Here is a 21,724-nt window from a genome sequence, read left to right as displayed (position 1 = left end):
CAAAACATGGTATCCCCAAACATTACATAATCCTTTTTTAAATTCACTAGCTACTGAAACAAACAAATGAGCCCCTTGTCTTTTCATCCTGTTCCATCACTGACATTCCTTGGGCAAGCATCATGAAATGTGACATCTTGACCTAGAATTTAAAATCCTGAAATTACTGGTCAAACATTTAGCAGGTAATTCAACTGTTGTTCTGGGGTTCGGGGAGGGGAGGATAAGAAGGGGCTGTTCGTTTCGTTTTGCAGCATGCTGCCTCAGTAGCTTGTGAAGAGAAAAGCTGCCAAATTTTGTAATGAATTCCACAGAACATTAAGTCTGATGCTTAGCAGAAGCCATAACTGTTAAGTAAATGATATCCTTTTGATGAATACCCTTATTTGAAAACAACATTGATTCTTCTAACCCTTTAGCAGTGTCCCAAAACAGATGTGCACAACTGCAAATTCTGTTTGCTTTCAGGTTTACGAAGTGTGATGACATTTTTACAGTCATGTATGAGCCCTTTTACCCAAGAGTAAAGTAAAACACAATAATTCTTCACCATCTGTTTGTTAATTTTGCATTCATTTAACTTTGCATTTTAAACTAATAATCATTTTCTTATAATATAGTTTGTCCCATTGCTAGAAATTACAGCTGTTCAATTAAAAAAAGAATGGTTTATAACAGTATACAGTTTTCCTCTAAATATTTCCATTGCTCTTTATTATAGAAATATTAGTGCCATCGAATGGAAAAAAACAGCCAGGAAATAGTGTTATGCTTTATCTGTCACAGATTCCCTTAGTAAATGTACATATTTACTTCTGTTCCAGCACCAATTCCCACCTGGTCTCTTTTACATTAAAATTCCTTTTCTCCACTACAAGATTCTGCGTGGTTTTTAATGTTGCTATGTATAACAGGCTTCTTACACTCTTGAAGGAGCAAGGCACAAACAATTAGATGAAGCTTCTGTTTCATATGTAGCATATAGTCAAATGAAGCACAGTCCTATTTCTTCATAATGCTTTTCCTTAATCTCTAATGACAGGCCAAGGAGGTTTTGGTATTTTTATTCTTATCTGGTTACCGCTAAACTAGGACTAGAATAATGTCCTAAAAGCTTTTTCTCATTATGTTTACAGTAAAATGGGGAAATCCCATTCCTTTATCTAAAGTAAAATTGCATTGAAATAACATGAATAATGCATCAGAACTAGTGAAGGGGAAATAATTTGGGTCAACAAAAGCCATGAGCCTGGAGAAAGAGCAGGAGCCAGCCTGAGATTCTGAGAGACGTATTCTGGATTCTACGTTACACTCTGGACAACGCATTTTCCTGCTACTCCACACAGACCAGGCTGTAAGTCCACAGAGACGCTCCAAGTCCTAAACATAGACTGTCCACACGCTAACACAGTGGGAAGTCTACTTCACTGTGGTTCCTAGGCTTAATAATCGTAATCATCTACAAATAAACTCTTCAAGAGACACAGGCTGCTCAGCTAATTCATGTAAGCAGTCCAGTAGTATTAGAGAGACTGTTCAGATGGTTAAAACAATCAAGATTCAATCACTGTTTTCTAAAACCAATTTTATCTGATGGCATGGAAATCTTAGCATCAGATGATCATCTTAATTCTGCGGTAGCGTTAAGATACCAATGCTGTCACAGTACTAGGGTGAATACTTTACTGAAAACACCCAAAAGGCAAGAGATGGTTTACCACAAAATAAATTTATTTCAATTAAAGGAGTTCAGTGAAGGCTGAAAAACACTGAACTGGTGCATAAGACTAGAACAGTGCACTCACCTACAGAAATGAACTTCCAGAAGCACCAAACACAACAGGCTTACATAAAATTAAGATTGGATGTACAACTATACGTTACTGTCATACGTTACTGTGATGCTCAGCTTCTAGCCTTACCAGAATCTTGAGTATTCTGACCTTTTAGTTTCTCAGATGAGTGAGCACTGCTGCCAGGTCCGACCTTTACTGGGGGATTTATCCATCACAATATTTTACGTCTGACAGAAAGCAAACATTCTGGCGGTGCCCAAGGCACATTCTGATGTGACGGATGCATAACGGTAACAGCCTTCCCAACAATTCACCATCTATTTCAAGTTACTCTCATTAAAAAAACCTCACCTGGTATGACATTAAGAAAACCTGAAACTCTTACCTATTCAACGTATCAGATCCATTTACATTTTGGAAAATGAGCATTTTCCTCGCAAAGCTCAAAGAATGATGATAGCAACTGAACTGTCTTCTTATATTATTTCTCTAAAAGTCTCTATTCGCTTTTAAAGGTTTATGATTTGTCAACACATCTCCCTGGAAATACCATATAAATAACACCTAGTACTGCCATAACAACCTGCAGTAACTGAAAGGAAAAAAATAATACCAGTATTTGCTTGGATATTTGACAGCAGTTTCTTTAGGTCCAGGTTCACTATTTACTCTGCAGAATCTGCCACTCTTCCCAGTTCTTTAAACAGAAGGAAGTATTATTTTATGAATCAAAAATTGGAAGTGAGAAGGCTAGATGTGGAAATACCTGCAGTGTTATAAAAAAACCTGTCTAGATTGCAGATTGAATACGTGTATTGTCATTGTATCTGAAGTGAGACCATGTCACAGCAACATATGTACGGTGTATCAAGTTGTTTTACCAATGTTAGATGCTCCAGGAAGCAAATATTTATTTATTTCATAACAGCTACTTTTCCCCCTGATGCACTGAAGAGGAACATGACATCTTTGAAGGAATACATTAATATCACTGAAGAAAAAAACACACCGGTAAAAAAGCTTAAGCTGATTTGAGAACATGCCACTTCATCAGTTCTTCAATTAATATTATTAAATAGGATTCTTATTATTAATATTAGTCAGGACTATGATTCATGGAACACCTACAAGTTCATTATTGGCAGCAGACCCACCATTGTCTGCCTACTTTTTATTCCCAGGTCAGATGTGCAGAATGGAGAGGACAATTATATAAGTGAAAATAAACAATATTAATTATTTCACATAAAGAGATGACTATCAATAGTAGCCTAGGTCATTAGAAAAAATAGCTTTAATGCAAGTAATGTCTGTATTTATCACCGAGTGTTATGCACTCGTACGTGAAGGGTGGTTGGTCCACATTTGTGAAGATTCATAAGATGTCTCTCTCATGCGTGATTTGTTCCATGTTATTAAAAAAAAAAACACTCAAGGACACCTGCATTAATGGCACTACTTCATACTGATGCCTGCAATATTTATGCTCAATCTGCAACTCTGGGACAGAACTTACCCTAATGGAAGTCAATAACAAAATCTTTAGGGAGTTCAAAACTATTTTTTGCTAATGGTTTGATTTTGCAAGCTGCTGAGTACACCAATCTCAGAAGTAGTTTTTAGGCTACTGCTTAAAAGCAAACTGATGCCAACAGACTAATATGAGTACTCTTGAGTTTTAAATTAAAATATGTTTGTATGATTTTTTTGAGGATGGGTGAAAACCCCAAATGAAAACCCATAATATAATTTGTATTAGCACAAAAAATATTACTCACACTCTCTTGATTGGAATAATCAAAACCACATTACAACTCTAATTTCATTAGAGTCTGAACTTTAAAGTTCTCGTTCAAAAAAAAGCATGTGACCCACATCCATGAAAAATTTAAAAGACATGCTGAAATAAAATACTATTTAAAAGGGAAACTGCTACAAAACCAAGATTAGAGTCAATTGTCTAACACTAACCAAACAATGCTACAGCTCAGCAAATATACCTACAACTTGTCCCACAGGGGTATTTTTTCCTTTTATTCATGTGCTATCTACTAAAGAGCAAGCTTCTGAAGGCAAGGAAGATGCCTTTTTGTTTCCATAATGCTCAAAGCATAATGAGGACCCGTCCTTGACTAAAACTAACCAATATTAACTACAAAAGACTGATTTGTCTTTTTTCATAAATGTAACTATCACACAAAAGCAAAATTAGACTCTTAAGCACTAACATTAAAAAAACAACAGATCAATCCACATTAGCCACGGAAAAGACTGAATATAAAACATTTAAATAAGAAGCAGCACGAGCAAGGTGGTAGTAAGGTAGGAAAATGAGGGTAGCGTTCAAATACCTACAAAAGTGCGGAGATAGGTGGTACCGCTACACTTCCTTGTATAAGTTTCTATGGGCTTACTGCTGGCTTGCTTGTTAAGAGATGGGTATAGTTTCCTCCCTTTTTTTAATACATATAGAACTCTAGTCTTCTTATCTGCTGAAAATATTAACGGGATAATAATTTAAATAAATTTGTAAATATTTTCATAGATTTTCAAAAGAACATTTTGTTATTTCCTTGTTCCACATTTAAAATTTGGGGGCATTGTATTGTCATTTTCTTTCTTTTGTGGACCTTGAAGGACTATGCTACTGCTGCTGAGCATAGAAAGACAGGAGAAAGGGAGAGCCCAAGTATTCGTATTCTCATGTTCTACAACAAAGCATCAAAATGGGTCAGTCCCACCAGCGAACTGAAGCACTAGCTGAGGAAGAAGGTACAATCTTGATTTAAGAGACAGTGCAATTTTCCTTTAGTGGGCTTTCTTCGCTCTTCAGAGAGCAGGTTCTCCCTGTTTTTAACACATAAGCCCCCAAAATAACTTGGTATAGATAGATTATAAAATCTTGAAATGAAATGCCCAGCAACAGAGTGCCACCTCAACGTGAACTAGTATGTCACTGCTTTAATGCTTAGAGTAACATTTAAGAAAGCACCCAGCGAGGAAAAGAAGACAAAAAAGAATATAGAGAATTTCTTTGGGCGTATTATGAAAAAAGTGTTTTCTACTCAAGTCATGCAAAAAGGAAGAAAAGGTCTTTGTGAAACACACTTCACCAGTTTGGAACACACACTAAACAATTTCACTACAGAGCTTTCAGTAAATTATGTCAGTGAATGTTACTGAATAAAGAAAACCTGCACTGGAAATTCCTTCAGGAACATAAGCCCTTTCATGTTTCTCAGCTAGGCTTTTCGGCTTTCATTTCTGGGCTATTGCTGCTTCTCTCTCAGTCTCTCTCTGTGCCCCTAGTCCATTTTGTCTGCTTCCTACACCTCACAGACTGCCCTTAGCATCTGCAATGCCTATCGTCTATTCAGCATCAAAATCCTGTCAAGAAACGTCTTTGTAGCAACAATCCCTCTCCCCTGATTCTAGCACCCACCTATTCGACATCTAGAGTTCAAGAAAGGTGCATTTTTCAAAGCATTCATCTTGAAAAAACCCACAGACTGAAAACTCTAAGGCTGACTCTGCTTTCCGACTTGAGTGCCAAGGGAGCGCTCACAGGGCGAGCTCCCACGGAACAGCCTCCTGGCACCACAGCAGGAAACCAGCAGCACCACTGCAGTGGGAGAGAAAAAGGAATAGGTGAGGCTGGAAAAATCAAACACTTTCCTTTAGATGAAGCCATACGAACAGTCTTAAGGGAAGATGTCTTGTGCTGCCTAAGTAACCCAAGTCTTTTCGCTCCTCATTTGCTACTGTGTTCCAGAAACGCAGTTGTTATGGGAAAGATCATTTATGTACAAATGACATTGTGCTTCTGTTCAGCTCTGCAAAATTGCAGGGGGAACCGGGCAGTGAAGTCAGAGAAATTGCACTCATGCACTGGAAAAAAATGACAGTTTATGAAAAGTCCTCTCTTACTCTGAATAAAGTTATTACTTAAACCTAAAATGTATATATCGGAACACATGCACTAGTCATTGTCCCTTTGCAACAGCTGGCAGGGGTTAATCTCTAGCACTTATTTCTTACAGACCAACGAAGGAACAAGACACAATTTCACTCTAATCAGTGAGTTATGATGTGCACTGCCAATACTACTTGCTATGCAGACAAATGCACAATATTTTTTTTCATGTACTTGGAAACAAGAAGGTAGGGATACAAACATGGCTTTTATTTCATGGAGCGCTCAGGGCAAAGCAAACCAAAAGAAAAATCTCAAAAAAAAGTTATTAAAAATTAGTTTAAAAAAGTACATCTTTTCTTCTGCTTCATCTGAGAAGACAAATGCTCCTCCAAACCGCGGTTCAAAAATTTAATGCCTGCCTTCCTCTTGTAAATAGAGTCAATACATTTAAGACGATATAAAAATTAACTATAGCTAAACTGGCCTCACATTATCATGAGCTCCTTTTTCTAATCAACAGGTCAGAATCCTGATGATAACAGGTTATGAAGCAAGGTACTACTATAAAGACTGAAAAGTCACGTTAAAGTATTTGCACTTGTTGAGAATCAAATTCCCAAAACAAGTACCCAGAAAAAGCTCTATATCAAATGCTTTGCCAACATTTGGTACATTGATACTCTACTGTATATTAGCACGTAAACAGGACAGTGTGTTTTATGTCTCTAAAGAAAGGAACATTTTCTGTTTCTTGAGATGCTAATTAAAAAAGAGTGCTAAATCGGGGATGAGTCACATAGCTTTGAAATAAATATTTCTTCACATTTATAATAGACTTCTCCACTCATAAAAATTCCAAAGACCTTGACATGCTGAAGCATTGTACTAGCTTTACTGGAATGTTAACAATAAATATGTTAAATAATGGGAAAATAAGTGAAAAATTATGTATTTCTTCAAAATTAAATTTTGGATAGGCAAAAAGCCAGATAGCCTAATAATTATCAGATTATTTTAGAAGCAAGTTTTTAATTAAACAGTTTCAGTTTAATACTGTATCTTTTTATCCTCTTATTTTTTTCACTGGCTGGCTGACTTGAAAAGTTACTTCATGATAATAGCATCTCTCACATCACATAGTACAAATCTGAAATATTAATCCATCTAACAACTGGTGGGGAAAGAAAAAAAAGATCAGCTATTCATTCAACAACCCTCAATTAGACTATCACTATCAACACTTATAAACAAAATCTCTCCTTCAGTAACATACGCAGACTTACTCAAGTATCAAAGTATTCATGAGCGAGCAACAATTACATGAGAAACACTAGGAAAATAAATGAAGTTTTCTTTCTCAATAAATGGAAAATTCAAAATTAAAATCTATTTCAGACATCTTCTTTCATCAAAAGTGTTTAGACCTTACACTAGCCACACTTCTTCCACATGCTACTGCCTCTCACTTTATGATCATACTGTTCAGACAGACCACTCTGTCATAGCAATCCTTTCAAACTTTTAAATAAGTCACTGAGCATCCACATCCGAGTGTGGACTCTTATTAGATCCCAAGGTATCCATACTTTACATGCCAAAATAATTACAAAAACATATTAGAAGCAGAGCAGCGTAAAGTTCTTGATTCACATTTACTCAGTTTTAACTATTACTTCATTTTCTTAAATACCAGCAGGGATATAGAAAAATGTATTTTATTTTATTCTAGAAACTGTGATCTATGAGACAATTGGGAAAACTGAAAACTGTCTTTTGAAAGCTGAGTCCTAAACTCTGTAGTTTTAAAGGTGTTGTATTTTGATAGGGAACAAAATTCTTTATCTGTAAGAACTGTAATTTAGTTTTTTCTGTTCTGTGTTTCACTGCATAAGAAAAAATAGAATGCACAAAATCCCACTGGATAATTTGAAACAAAAAACTATAAAAATTTGGCAAAAGTGACTATAGGGTTCAAAACAACTACTAGGCAAAAAGCTAGCTCTCCCCCCCCCCCCCCCCCCCCCCCCAAAGTATATTAAATTATGCTTTATTTGCTTTGGCTCCTAGAGTCAGATTATAGATGAGAAGAAAACAAGAAAGGGTGAATTTTTCAATAATTCTAGTAATTTTGAATGTCAACCTTCTTCTTTCTTCTTATCTGCTTATTCTCACTTCTTCCCTATGCCTGGTTCCTCTAGTTTGATGTATGCTTTTCAAAGCAGCTGCTACAGGACAATGACTTCAAATGAACAACAGTACATCATGGTAAAGCTTATTTGGTTCAAATGAAAGAATACTTTAATCATTGTTCATGTGACAATATTAATGAGAATTAAGTTGTAAATCTTACTAAGCAGGCAAATATCTGTTCTCAAACTGCTGGATCTGCAAAAAACCGAACGCACATACAGGTCCTATGGCAGCTCTTGAACCTGAACAAATTTACCAAAGCTGTACTGACATCATTTATGGTGTTCAAAGGTGATCCAGAAGAATTACATGTAGTAAACCAAAACCAACTATGATAATTTTAAGATACTGTGGCTGCTTTGCAGAACTTGGAAAATACAGTTATAAAATAATTGACATAGCGTTTCTGATGTCATTAACAAGCTGTAAGAACAGTCTGATTCACGTTCTCCAAGACACAAATGATCTGGCTTTAGGTCACCAAAATTCAAACTGTTCTGGAACACAGTCATTCCTGGAAGATCATTTACAGTGTTAAAATGTTACCAAAGCTGTACCCTTAGTCACTATGTCTTTCCTTGAAGTACAAAGCTTGCCATCATCTGCAGGGAAATGGCTACAGATCTCTAGAGAAACTCCAAAATAACAAGAGGGAAATTCATGGAAAATTGAAATACCTCATGGCCCCTACTGCTGAACTGTTACAGTATTTCTAAAGCATGCTAGGAACTGAATGAAACTACTAAACCGACCAGAAGCATATGGAAGCGTCTTGATGAGACATGTGTCACTATTCCTCTAGCCTTTCTCTAGCACTTTCTGTACTAGAGTTCTCTAAGAGACAGCAATCCACAAAAAAAAGTAGAGATGTTATTTTGGAAGAATACTTCCTGCAGTACTTCCTTCCTCAGTTGCAAGACAAAAGCAACTACAGGAAAAAAACCTTGGTAAGATAAAATCAGAAGCCACTCCAATAGAGCAGCCAGGTAGTCACTCCCAAGCTGCAGTAAAGGGAGATGAATAGAAGCCAAGTACCTCGAGCATGCAAAAGTACCATAAAAAACTCAAGAGTCGGGATAGGAACTTCTGAATACCAGAGCTGCACATTTAGTATCACATTACAAAGCTTCTCCTTGAAAAATGGGCAAATACAGAGGACTTTACCCAGAAATGGTATAAATTATGACAGATGACGTTCTTTATGCATTTTTCCCTGGCTTTAAGAATTACTAGCTCTTCCAATAATGAAAAAGGAAGATGGGAGCTTTTAGAGCATCAAGGAACTGCAAATCCTGCACTCTATCTCGAAAAAAAGACATTGCTATGTTGTCTGTTCAGCTAGGCTGAGACATGTATGAAGCCAACACCGTCCCTATCTTCAGGATTCTGTCATCTAAACCATTTTTCACACACAGTTTTTATGTTGACAAAAAGTAAAACTAGCTGAAAAATTGCTATGGCTAAATGGGCACAATGCTTCACAGTGTATGAAGTTAATAGCATATTAAGATATTGATGCTTATCTTTACATACAAGGAACAACAAGTATAAATTTAGCCAAATTGGTTTTCAACTTAAAGCAGCACAAGTAAACATACACACATACCACTAAAAACATGGACAAGTCTCAACAAGATGAGAAGTGTACTGAGGCTAAGGGGTGAAGATACATTCAAAACAGGGACACACAATTTTTAAAAAAAAAAAAAAAAGTATAAACATTTTAAATGTTTCCCAGCTTTCCCCTCAATTTATTCCTGTATGGTCTAGCGTGGTAAGCATCATGCTAGAATCAAGCCTTGAGCAAAGAGCAAAGAATTAAAAACAGTAGATGGAAAGGGCCTTCAAACCAGTTTGAGTGAGATATTTAATATGCAAGCCTTGTAACACTGCCCCAACTTGGAAGCATCTACAAACAGCGCAATCTCCTGCCTCTAGTGACAGAATTCAAGGGAAGCTGCCTTAAAAAAAATTTTCAAGATTGCGTTACCATGTGAAAAGGGCTTACAGGAGAGGAGTGTCAAAACAGCAGATCGTTTTGAGTCTGGAACAAGGCAAGATACTATTGATTAGCTTGCCTCTATGCAAAGCAACAACTCCTACAGTTCTCAGCAATGATAACATGCCAAACACTGCCTGCAGAAACTCAGCAGGAGCTGAAAACAGCTGCCTTGTACAGAGAGAAGATACTGCCCTGATTAACTGAAAAAAAAATGGATAGGTGGGAGAAGACGACAGCAATTTTTCAGCTGTCTGGCTGCAAGAGTCTTGGTCCTGAAGAAACACTTGACTATTACTGGAAAACTGAAAGCTGTGAAGTAGATACATATGCAAAGAGCTATACAGAATTTCAAAGCAAACAGAAATCCACATTTTATAAAATGGAAACAGAGTAATGCAGTATTTTGGAATGACTGCTCTAGACACTTCATTACTATCATGTTTCCCCATTCAGTCTTTAAGTAAATAGGAACCTCCTTCTTGGTTTCCACCAATATTGTTTTCTTTGACTTTCGTGTCCTTGACAAATTCTCCCAGGCTTGTAAACTGCTTTCTACATCTTATCAAAAGAGAAAGCTGGCTGGGAAAGTTACCATTGCATTCCTTTCTTGTGCACAGTTTGTTCAAAAGTGGTTCAAACACATTACCTACTGAGTCTTCCTTAAATTCACTTCTTGAATTGAGCTACTTATATATTGGGGAAAAAAAGCAGCCCACCTTCTTTGGGACTTTGTAGCACACGGAAGTGCTACGGCTAGACAATGTAAGGCAGACAAGTAGTAAACTTTATTATTTCCTCAGCTGACTGTAGAGAAACAGCCACCTACTCAATATATGTAAAATAAACAAGGAAATTATAAAGCAGTATTTAAAAATACCTGAAAATACTTCAGAAACCACTCTTGTTAAAAGCTGAGCAGATGCAAGCCCTGAAGGCCTCCATTTTAAATGGTAATGCCAGTAAGTTCACAATTCCAAATATCAAAAAGCAGCATAGTTAAGAAAGTATAAGACTGAAGCCAGAAATACAAGAAAAAGGAGAAAACTCTGCTTGTCCACATCTATTATTTTTTTCAGCAAAAACTCTGATTTCTGTTCAATCAGTTTCCTTTGCTTAGTTTATCTTACTAAGTCTCCATTTCATACCGTCTTTGCATCTTACCACAAGTATCTGTAGAAACACCTTATTGATAAAAGTCTATCTTCATAAAGCTAACAATATGACAGCTTCTTTACTATGGTAATTTTTATGTACTGAGTAGAGCACTTAAGAATTATAAGAAAATTTAGTTAAGTTTTGGCTCAAGCAAATCACTGGAAGTTTTCTCTCCCCATCTATATTCCAAAGAGTTCTTTTCTTTCAAAACTTGAAACAAAATTACTCCAAAATCCCATGAAAAGCTATTAAAGTAGTGGGGGAAGGAACTGCCATGTTTGGGTGCTCAGGCTCTTTTAACTTACATACTACACAAGCTCCAGAGATAAGTATGTGAATTCTTAAGAGCCATCTTGAGAAAAGCTCTGCCGCTATGCTTGTCACCTGGATCACCAGTTCTTCCTTATGACTCTCTAAACTTAAGAGAGTGGTTCCAAGAAAATTCATGACTCTCACTCGCTGAGATAAGCAAGGTAAGCAAGACAAGCAGTGAGATGAAATGAGTCACCTATACCACCTGTAAGGGCTAGAGCACATTTACTACCATGAACTTAAATGTATATTCCAGCTTTTACTTGTCAGTTGTTATAAAACAACATGATGCACAAGATTTCAAACACCTCACATATACAGATGTATGTATGTGCACTCATTAATATTAAAGAGAGGCAAACACAAGACTTTGAAAGAAAGTCAAAGGACCCACCTACGTCTAGACACAAATATGTGTAACAAACTGGTCAGATGTCTTTGCCAGGCCTTCAAAATAAGTGAATCGAAAGAACTGAAGAAGAAAGACACGCTAAGCAGGGTATTTTGTGAAACATCCACAGATACTGAGATCTCTACAGTATTGTATTTTAAATCTTCAGCAAACACGGGCCAAGAAGAAAACCAAAATGAATTAACATACATACTTTGGAATAGGTCAATGAAATATGTCCATACAAGCTTTATTAATGCAATCACAAGTTCAGTGAAGCCAAATGGACATCTCAACTGGTAAACAGAGTAATAAGAAACACTGTCATATCCAGTTAAAACAGATTTGCAAACAATAGGCAGCCTAACTAATGAGAAACATGAATGTAACTTACAAATTAAAGAGACCCTCAAAGTCAGAACAGCCCCAAAACGCTCTCACAAATTAAAGGACCTAAACCAACGGACTATACTATCAAGAAAGAGTTTGTTACATATCAAAAATTAATCTGTACCTGAACATAAGGAAAAGAAAACGTACTTTCCCAGCTAAGGAAAGATGTCAATGCTGCAGACCACACCACAAACCCATGTCATGCCAGAGGGACTTCCAAGAAGACAGAAATCCCCAACCAAGCAAACAACAACAATAAAACCCAAAGTAAATTTCGTGGCAGTAGAGGATATAGCGTACAGCTTGTTTTTATTTAAACCATTTTTCTGTATGCCCTGAGCACATACTTGCATCTGCATTGCCAACAGTATTCAGAACATTTAAATAGAAACTTTTCTTTTAAAATGCAGTAACATCACATTAGAAAGAAACCCAAAATTTTAGCAAGAGCAAAGCACAAGCAGCTGTAAAAGCAAAACCAGACATTAATTGCTACACCTTTCATCCAAAACTTTTAAAAATATCTCACGCAAAGAAAATGTCTTCCCTTAAGCTTTTCCACTATCATATAGGATAACTAGCACCTTATACTTTTTTTGTGCCTTCTTTAGCTTAGTGACAAGTTAAAAAGCAGTGGAAAAATGATTACCAACAACTACAGCCTGGACACAAGCAAACACAGAATTACTTGGGCTCCAAACCAGTTATACACAAACTGTTTGAGCAACTCCCACATTGCTGCTCCACGGTCAGGAACACAGAACTACAGAAGAGTTTGCTCCTTATTTCTTGAAAAAAACTAAAAGCAAAATATTCCCTGGTGTGATTGTGGGATAAAGATGTCCCATTTCGTCTAGCTATTCCTCCAGAATCCATCACAGTTGCGCTTTTACCCTCCTGTCCCCGGGGATGTCACAAGAAGGATAAAAGAGAATAACCAAACCAACGTCATTCTTTGCTGGCTGACTGCTGTATTACAGCAAAGAAAGTTTCTCAATGGTTTCAGCAAAGATTGAATAGAAAATATGCAGAATGGCACTCGATTCAAATTTCTCTCATCTCTCTGCATTGCACTGAAACATGTACAACAGGGGTATCTAAAAATTATTTGCAGAATTTGAAAAGATTAGTAGAGAAGCTACAGAGCAGCACATAAAAAGACAGGGCTGAAATGGAAACTATCACACAGAGAGATACGGCATTCTTCAAGAATTTTTATGTAAATATTTGCATTATAAACATCTACACAAAACTTAAAACGTACTGAGGACTTGAAGGTGGGGCACCGGGGAGGAGCAATGGAACTGAAATAATGGAAACAGGATGAAATTCAATAGAGCAAAATACAAGCTTGAGCGCTGCAGCACGGATTTCTGTTAGAAACCAGAATATTATAATGAAAATCACTATAGATGGGAATGAGCTGATCACAAAACAACTACAAGCCACTATCATCAGCCAAAAACAAGGGGACGAAAACTCTTCAGCAGTGAGATTTAGAAAACAGTAACCAATTTCGGATGTTCTTTCAATTCTTTTTGTAATTTTTTATACATAGACATACAAATGTTTTAACATCTTCAAGCTCATCTAGAACTTACTACTGTCAGGTTCATTCATTCTGAATAGTCTTTTATTTTGAAAGCAGATACACAGAAATCAATTAAATTACTCAAAGCAAAGCATTTATTCAATATGAGTAAAAGTAGAAGGTGCAAGGAAAGCTGTATTATATGGCTTATATTGAAAGACTGATTTAAAGCAGCTTTTTAGTCTACACAATGGAGACTATTTACTGGTATCTTCTGCACCTTTTTTTTATTTTAATATAATGCATGAAAAACATGAAGAATCAAGTAAAAATAAGCCTAAGCATGATCACAGGAAAAACAGCAAAAATTACACGGATTTGTTGATAGCATGGCTGACTAATACAGAAAAAACTAAAATGAAAATAATCTACCAGACATGATTAAATATGACCAAAAAAATATAGCTACACATGGTAAAAGCAATGTGAAATAGGTCTCTTCATCATTTCAAAATGCTATCAGAATATGACACCAGAAGGAGTCTGTCCTTTTCAAAGGTACCCACTTTTCCAAATACATTATCATTTTAAATTAAAAGACTAAATATTTATATATGTATTTCTATCAATATTTAAAGTAACAACATACGCTTTGTGGTAAACAGCAGTTTTCCTATACTAACCTGCTTTTTGAAACTGGTATGAAAGAATTTTTTTACTATATTTGAGTCATGTAATTTCAGAATATAAACTGGCAAAATAAGTATTTCCTCTAACTAGCGGGACATTTGCTAATTTGAACAACTTTTCTTTTGTCTGTATTTTGTTTTGGTCAGTCAGGTACTTCCTACATTCTAGTTACCTCAGAACTAATTAATGATATATTCCATGCAACTCCATAAGCCTTTTTAATAAATTGCAACAGTAGATTTTTATCATGAAGACCTGTCCAAAGAAACCTTATTATAAATGTGAGCTGAGAGATCTGTATGTGGATATTTTTGATCACACCTTGTATTGCATTAGTCCACTATCTTTTTTTCAATCCCACCTCCTATTTTCTTACTGGCTTGAGCATTCAAGTCTTTTTACTCACTTCTGTGCTCCCTGAGACAACAGCTTTGTCCACGTTCACCGATAGCTGCTCTTCAGTCTGGCAGACTCCCAATGACCACTCCGCACAGCGGTGATGAGCCCAGCAATGACCTAATGCATTATGAAAGAAAAAGAGCTTTGGTTGTACAACTCTGTCAAGCACTTCCTGTAAGTATGGAACTTAGTTCTAGTAGTAAACACTTGCCAGATAAAATGAATAGTCTCTCTTCCTCCTGTTTTTCTTGATGCAACATTTAATGCCCTTATTATCATACGCTGAATATACTGCAGTTACTATCAGACACTAAATATACTGCAATTTTCTTTTATACATAACACATCTTCCTCTTCATTTCAGCACATTCTGTATGTCTGTTTCTAATTTTCAGATGCCTGGTCATGTAATTGTAACAGTAGGGTGTATATGATTCTATGACTTTATGATTCTATATGCAATGTTTGTGTGACACAGTTACATTTGATCTTATATTTCACCGTAGATAACATTTGTTTATGTACGTACTCTTATGATTCCCAAGAACCAGATACAGATCTATATGTTCATATAGAACATGCTCACATTATGCTTTAGAATTCTACACTAAACTTGTAAAAGCTCGAAATACAGCATGAACAGACACGCCATATAAATGACTGAGAAAACTGTGTTAATACAACAAACACATTATAGAGATGTAATTAGAAACGCTTATCTACGTAACTAAAAATTTCAGAATTTGCAGAATTCAACAGGTATCTCTTAAAAGACGTTTCTAATTCAATTCTGGGAAAAACAATGTAAATGATGCATACTTCCAAAGGAATTCTGTGACAGCTTTATACTAGATTAGAAATGATGCTTTACATTACCTGTTGAAATTAGGTACTTGGTCAACTTAATCATTCAGCAACAAAAAAACTCCCCCAAAAATCTCTGTAAGGGCTTGGGAAGAGTCATCTACAGATAACAACAACTTAAAAAAAATTTAAATTGATAAACTCCCCTGCCCATCCACACACAATGTGGTATAACTATTTAAAATAAACCATTAAATTTTATTTTTTGTTTTTAATTAGACTTTGAAATTAGTTTCCACACTCATGAAAGAATGAAATTTATATTATTGCACAAATATATTCCCATTTTTGAGGCAAAATACGTGAGTGGACTACCAGCATCAAAGCATTTGGACATAGATGCTTTCTGAAAACTTAATTCATAACTGAGTAAAAAGAAAAGTCCCTTTAAAATGAAAAAGCAGATGACAAACCAGACAGTTTTCTGACAGAAAACCTGCAGATACTGGAAACATGCAAGTGTATTATGCCTCTATTGTTCTAGCAATACTGCTCTTTTAAATCTTCCGTTCCATTATTTCCGATAACCCCGCATTAGTAGCAGGAGATTAGGTAAAGCTACAGGATTAGGACTTTAAGAATTATATTAAGCTGTGTCTCATTTCTTTTTCCTTTTCTCCCCAAACCAGAATCATGACACTGAAGATATTACTACCTGAATACCAGTTCAGCAGCAGATTACAAATATTTCCCCATACAAAGCTGACAATGAATCTGTCCAGTACTTAAAGAAGAGACTATACAAAACCACCACATAACATTGGCAAAAGCTATGAAAGCATCATCAAACACTTCACAAACACCAGAGCACAGAAAACCAACAGCTGAAAAACTTCACTCACTGTCATTGTAGCTACTGTACTACTACTGGACAGGAAAACAGGAGGATAGCAACAGATCTTACCTGTTGGCTCAAATAAGGCTTGAACATCAATGTCATCTGGTAAGCCAACTAAACTGAGTTCATCCCAGAATTTGACAACCTGATCGTCAGAAGCAGTTTGGGTGCTTACACTTGTACATGATGCTATACTCAATCGAGATCTGTATCAGGGAGGAGAAAAACAAAGTTAGAAGTGACCACATTCTTTGTTCAATTAGCTAGATACTTGAAAATGATCCAAAACTCAGGCAAAGTGAATATAATTTTTTCCAAACTTGATAAAATACAAATCAACATGAACAAAAGTCTTTCTTCCTCGTACTTTAGCCCAACATTTTTCCCAATAACAAAGTTTTCAGTTAAAGCTGCTATTCAATAGACAAAAAAGAGTGCTTGGTAAAATGCCCCTTTCCCCAGCCTGCTCTCTTCCAATTCTTCAGGACACACATGCTTCTTTTTTTAAAGTCCTCTTCTGTTTGGTATTAAAACTTGCCCAACCCTAGGAATGGAGAATTAGGTAACAGCAAGCAGTCTGTGTTACTCTGAGTAAGAAGAGATGTAGAAGGAAGAAAAGAGAGTGATGCAAGTGCTGGGCACCAGCTGCAGCTTTCATATGGCCCTCTCCCTGCAGTCTTAACAGCTGGTCCAGGGTACAGCACTGACAGTATCCTCAAAGGAGACTGCCACAGCCAGAGGTAAGGTGCCTACGTATAATACAGCAACTATGGGGGGGAAGGCAGAAAAAAGACCAGGAGTGAAAAAGCAGCTTGGAAATAAATATCTTTATCCAATGCCGTCAAGATGTTAAAAAAAAAAAAGGGGGGGGGGGGGGGGGGGGGGGGGGGAACGACACGAGGAAAGGAGTGGGGGGGAATTGAAAAATGCAGTGATATAAAGACTACTATATTGTGCTGACATGAGAGGATCTAGTTTATAACCTTATTAATTTGTTCCCCACATTCTAATCTCAACAGAAAACAATTAATAAAACTCAGATTACTCCATTAAAAAAAAAAAGAAGCAATGACTCCGCCTCCTTTATTTCCTGCAGGCAAAAAACTTTCTTGGACATCTAAGGATGTGCATTAGGCTTACTGATAAAAGCTATCTCTGATAAAAATGATCTCTGATGCTTCAACAGTCGGTTGGAAAGGCGGTGCTGCGTTTTCTATTAGGGTTCTTTGAACGTCATTATTCTCCCCCATTAATAACTCAAATATATGCATTTGCTGTTACTTCTGAGTTTCTAGAGTTGAGACAGCACAAAACCACCTCTCTTTCCTGACTGCTCTCCTGCTTATAACCTCTAAAAAAAGATGCTGAAAAATGACCTACCACCAATAAGCCAAGAGATACAGTAAGCACTGGAATTTTAACCTGTGGTAACTTTGCCTTCCTGAAAATCATGCATGCTTTACTTCAGCAATTACATTCAGAAATATATGAAAAAAACTTAGCTTATGGGGAAAAGAGTAACATCCCTCTTGCACCACCCAAGAAATCTTACAGGTTTTCAATTATTACATGGTATCTTCATGATCCGCATCATGACAGAAGTCGAAAATCAAACCCCCAAAACTTGTTAACTCTGATACTATCAACATTAAGACTCTCCTTAATAAAACATTACATTAACCCATTCTGTTCACCAAAGCCGGTTCCTGAACACCACCCATGTCCAGTGCAGCCACCTCTAACATTAAACTGCTACTCAAAACACGGGAGTTTAAAGAAACATTAAGAAAGAACTAAATCCCAACTGACAAGGCATTTTTATTAATATTAAAGCTTTCTCACAAGATCAAACCAATCCATTTAAAGAATATCCCAATCTACTCTGCAATTTCATCCTGAACAGAAATACTTTCCACCCCATCCTGATCTTTTGTACTTAGCCTTTTTGTAAATAATATTTCATATACCTATAAAATAGAGTAACTGTATGAGGGGAGGGGGTTAGTTTTATCCGCTTGAAGAAAAGCAATTTTTCCCTATCGGCATTACACAACACGCATTTTTACAACACCGACATAATTATACAAACGTATGCTGTGTACCTGAGCAACATCAGCAGGCACAACACACACTAACCAGCTTCTCCAGCAGTAAGCACAGCCCTAGCGCTGAATATTAACACATTTGAAGCGTTAAGTTTAACAGAGCTAACCGAACACGCATTAATTAAATACTTTTGGAGTGTATTTTGGTCAGATCTGAAGAACGCCGGCCCGGCCCTCGACGCCTCAGCCCCTCAGGAGGCCGCCGCGCCTCAGGCGGCTCCGCCTCACGGGTGGGCGCGGCCGCCGCCTCCGTTATTGTTTCACTTCCCCGGCCGGGCCCCGCGGGCTGGCGGCGGCCCCGCGCCCGCAGCCAATCCCCGGCCTCCAGCGCGGCCGGCCCCGGCCCCGGCCCCGCCCCGGCCCCCGCCCCCGGCCCCCGGCCCCCGGCCCGGCGCCGCCTGCCGCCACCGCCGCCCGGCTGCCGAGCCGCGCTTCCCCCAAGGCTGCAGACCCCTCTGCCGCGCAGCCGGGGCTGAGCGATCCGCACGTTCACAAGCGGCCGCCGAACGAAACCGCGTCTAGCCGCGGGGACAGCACAAGCCCACGGTGACAGAATCGCTATACCTACGGAAAAACTCGTGTGCAGATGGATTTAAAAACGCGCTTCTCCCATCAGTCACCTCTTAAGTGCCATCGCCAGACACACCATATATTGGACGGAACTTCACTGCGGAGTTGTGTACATCCCTCCCATTTTTCAGAATTACTGAAAGGTGGAACTAACCTGAGAGGACTTGGGACGCTGCCCTTCGATGGCTAAAACCACCCTGCTGGGAAACCTGCCAATGAACCCCACTTCTGAAGGGTAAGAAACACGCGCTATGTGCCTGCAACAATACTGCCGCCATTGCAAGAGCCAGCTTTGGAGGGCAAGGGGAAAAAGCTTCAACAAGATGGGCAGAGGCTTCTAGTTACTCCAGTCTACAAAATACATGAAGTGTCAGAAGTACATTATCTTCTGCTCTTGTGCATACTTTGACTTCAATCTCACAAGTACATCTGTGCTTTACAATAACTATGTTTCTTTTCTGTGTTCTTCCAGAGTCAAGATTCTCACTGGAGGGGAGAAACCAACCAATCTTTAAAAAGCGGAAGAGTGAGCTATTCCTATACTGCTTGTGTGTTGGGTTGGGTTTTTTTTCTTAAAAAGACTAATGTTAACGACCCACATTTTCACAAATACAGGTTATTTGCCTGTTGCAGTACAGTATCTGTAAAGATGCTTCCTGAACTTCATGCAAAACAAAACAAAAACACCCTATATTTATTGTAGAACGGACTTACTTCTTCTGTCCTCTCTGTTTGCGCGGCGCTGAGTTTTGCCTTGGAGTTCTCTCACAAGCTCCATCGGTGCTGTCGCTGGCTTCACTCTTATTTAAAGGCTGGTTTTTCCATGGGATAACATACCCAGGAGTTGGACTGAATTGTTTTAAGTCTCCTTGTCCTAATGAGCTCCGTTCTCCACAGTAACAGAAGGCGCAGAGTTGTTCGCTGTGAAAGGGAAGATAATTACTTCTTTTTGGGGCAGGAAAACAGCAGAGGATACACCATCAAAGAGCAACGTTCATGCCAATTTAACCCTTTATAACAAAACAATAAAAGCTCCCAAGTGCTGTCAGGTATCGGAATTCAGCATTCAGGAACACTATTTCCACCCAATTTAAAGTTACACTGAAAGAACTTTTTTGTTCACAAAAGTGCATGATTAACAAAACAACAAAAAAACCCCACATACAATATTCAAATGATTAATACAACCTTTTTGTTCAAAAATTCTGTATCTCTAGACACACACTTGCTAAAAGGCATCAGAAAATGCGGGGGGGGAGGGGAGAATGGGAGGAAGAACTTAATTAACACCTCACACCCATTAGAAGAACTCAGCATTGCCATCATAGAAAAGGCAAAGCTCTGCCTTTTTGAACACAGTTAGAACATTACTACACATATACCTTTCTGTAAGCACATACACCTTATGTGTAACACAATGTGCAAATACTATACACCAAAAGGTTTCATGAAACATGGAAAAAAATGGAATAATGAGAAAATCACAGCAGTGGCTACAGTCACACATACCAGGGCATATGACATACACAAATCCAAATATCCTCATTTACTTTAATATTTAAAAACAAAACGATACCTAAAATTTTTACTAGAGGAAATTTATATTTACAGAACTATGACCGCTACAATATCCCTGCACCATTTGCAATTAGGTTTTAACATGCATAACATAGCAACAGCATTGAAATGACAGCTCTGACAGCGCTCCTTGTGTCACATCATATGGAAGCTACTGAAAAATATTTCTATAATAAACATATCCACAAACTTAAAATGTGAACTTCTGCAACTAATGCAGTTTGCATTAAAGGAAGGCCATTTAACACTTTTTTTTATGCTTAAATGAGCAATTCTGTTTTCTTCATATTTATGCCCCTAAGACCCCAAAAAGATGCCTCGGGGAATCAGGCACTTGGATAGAGGCTTGGTTTTGCCTAGATTCCATTTAAATAGATTTCAGTGCATCTCCAAGGTGGCACTCTGTGTTGGGTGGGTGAGTGAAGTAAGGTGGGAGGAAGAGAAAACTTTAAGGCTAAACTCCTGTATAATATTCACTAAATTCTGGGGGAAAAAATGAGGAGTGCCTGTGCTTTTCAGCCAGGTGAGGCAAGAGCAGCAACAGAAAAAGGCTAATGTAGAAAAGGTAAGTTCCAGATCAGAACAGAAGACCCTGAGAATCCAGCAAAGCCCCTTAGATTTGGTTTAACATACTCTGGGATGGGCCTTTTTTGCCCTCACCATAAAGCAACACTAGGAGGAAAAAGGGGGGGGGGGGGGGGAGAAAGAAAATACAAGTGGGTACGTAAAATGCCTTTGAACTGCTCTACTATTACAGTACTGGTTAATACCAGGCAGTCAGATGCTAAGGAAGGGAGCAGCATGTCACGAGCCCAAAATGAAGCCCAGAATGAAGCCAAATACTTTTACTTATGCTCTATAGGTAGGATTGCACTTTCCTTATGGCAGACCGACCTTTGGGGACATGCAGGTTGGTGGGCTGGTAAATAGGTCCCATTCATGGTACTCAAATTAAGACCCTACCATATTACTGTTAGGAAACATTCATCCCCAT

At 37.8% G+C, this 21,724-nt stretch overlaps 1 protein-coding gene across 1 annotated transcript in view; it reads right to left on the bottom strand.

The window, feature by feature from the left end:
• KMT2C (lysine methyltransferase 2C) overlaps positions 1-21,724 on the bottom strand; it is a 201,783-nt gene that overhangs the window by 104,337 nt on the left and 75,722 nt on the right. The window contains exons 5-7 of the mRNA XM_050891342.1: positions 19,867-20,073; positions 16,544-16,683; positions 14,783-14,892 (exon numbers count right to left, since the gene is read on the bottom strand). Coding sequence (XP_050747299.1) covers positions 14,783-14,892; positions 16,544-16,683; positions 19,867-20,073 — 457 coding nt within the window. The remainder of the gene's footprint in view (positions 1-14,782; positions 14,893-16,543; positions 16,684-19,866; positions 20,074-21,724) is intronic.

Source organism: Gymnogyps californianus, chromosome 2 (assembly GCF_018139145.2).
Source record: "Gymnogyps californianus isolate 813 chromosome 2, ASM1813914v2, whole genome shotgun sequence".
NCBI classification, from domain to species: domain Eukaryota; kingdom Metazoa; phylum Chordata; class Aves; order Accipitriformes; family Cathartidae; genus Gymnogyps; species Gymnogyps californianus.
Note: the sequence above shows the minus strand (reverse complement) of the source record. Positions and strands in the feature narration are given on the sequence as shown.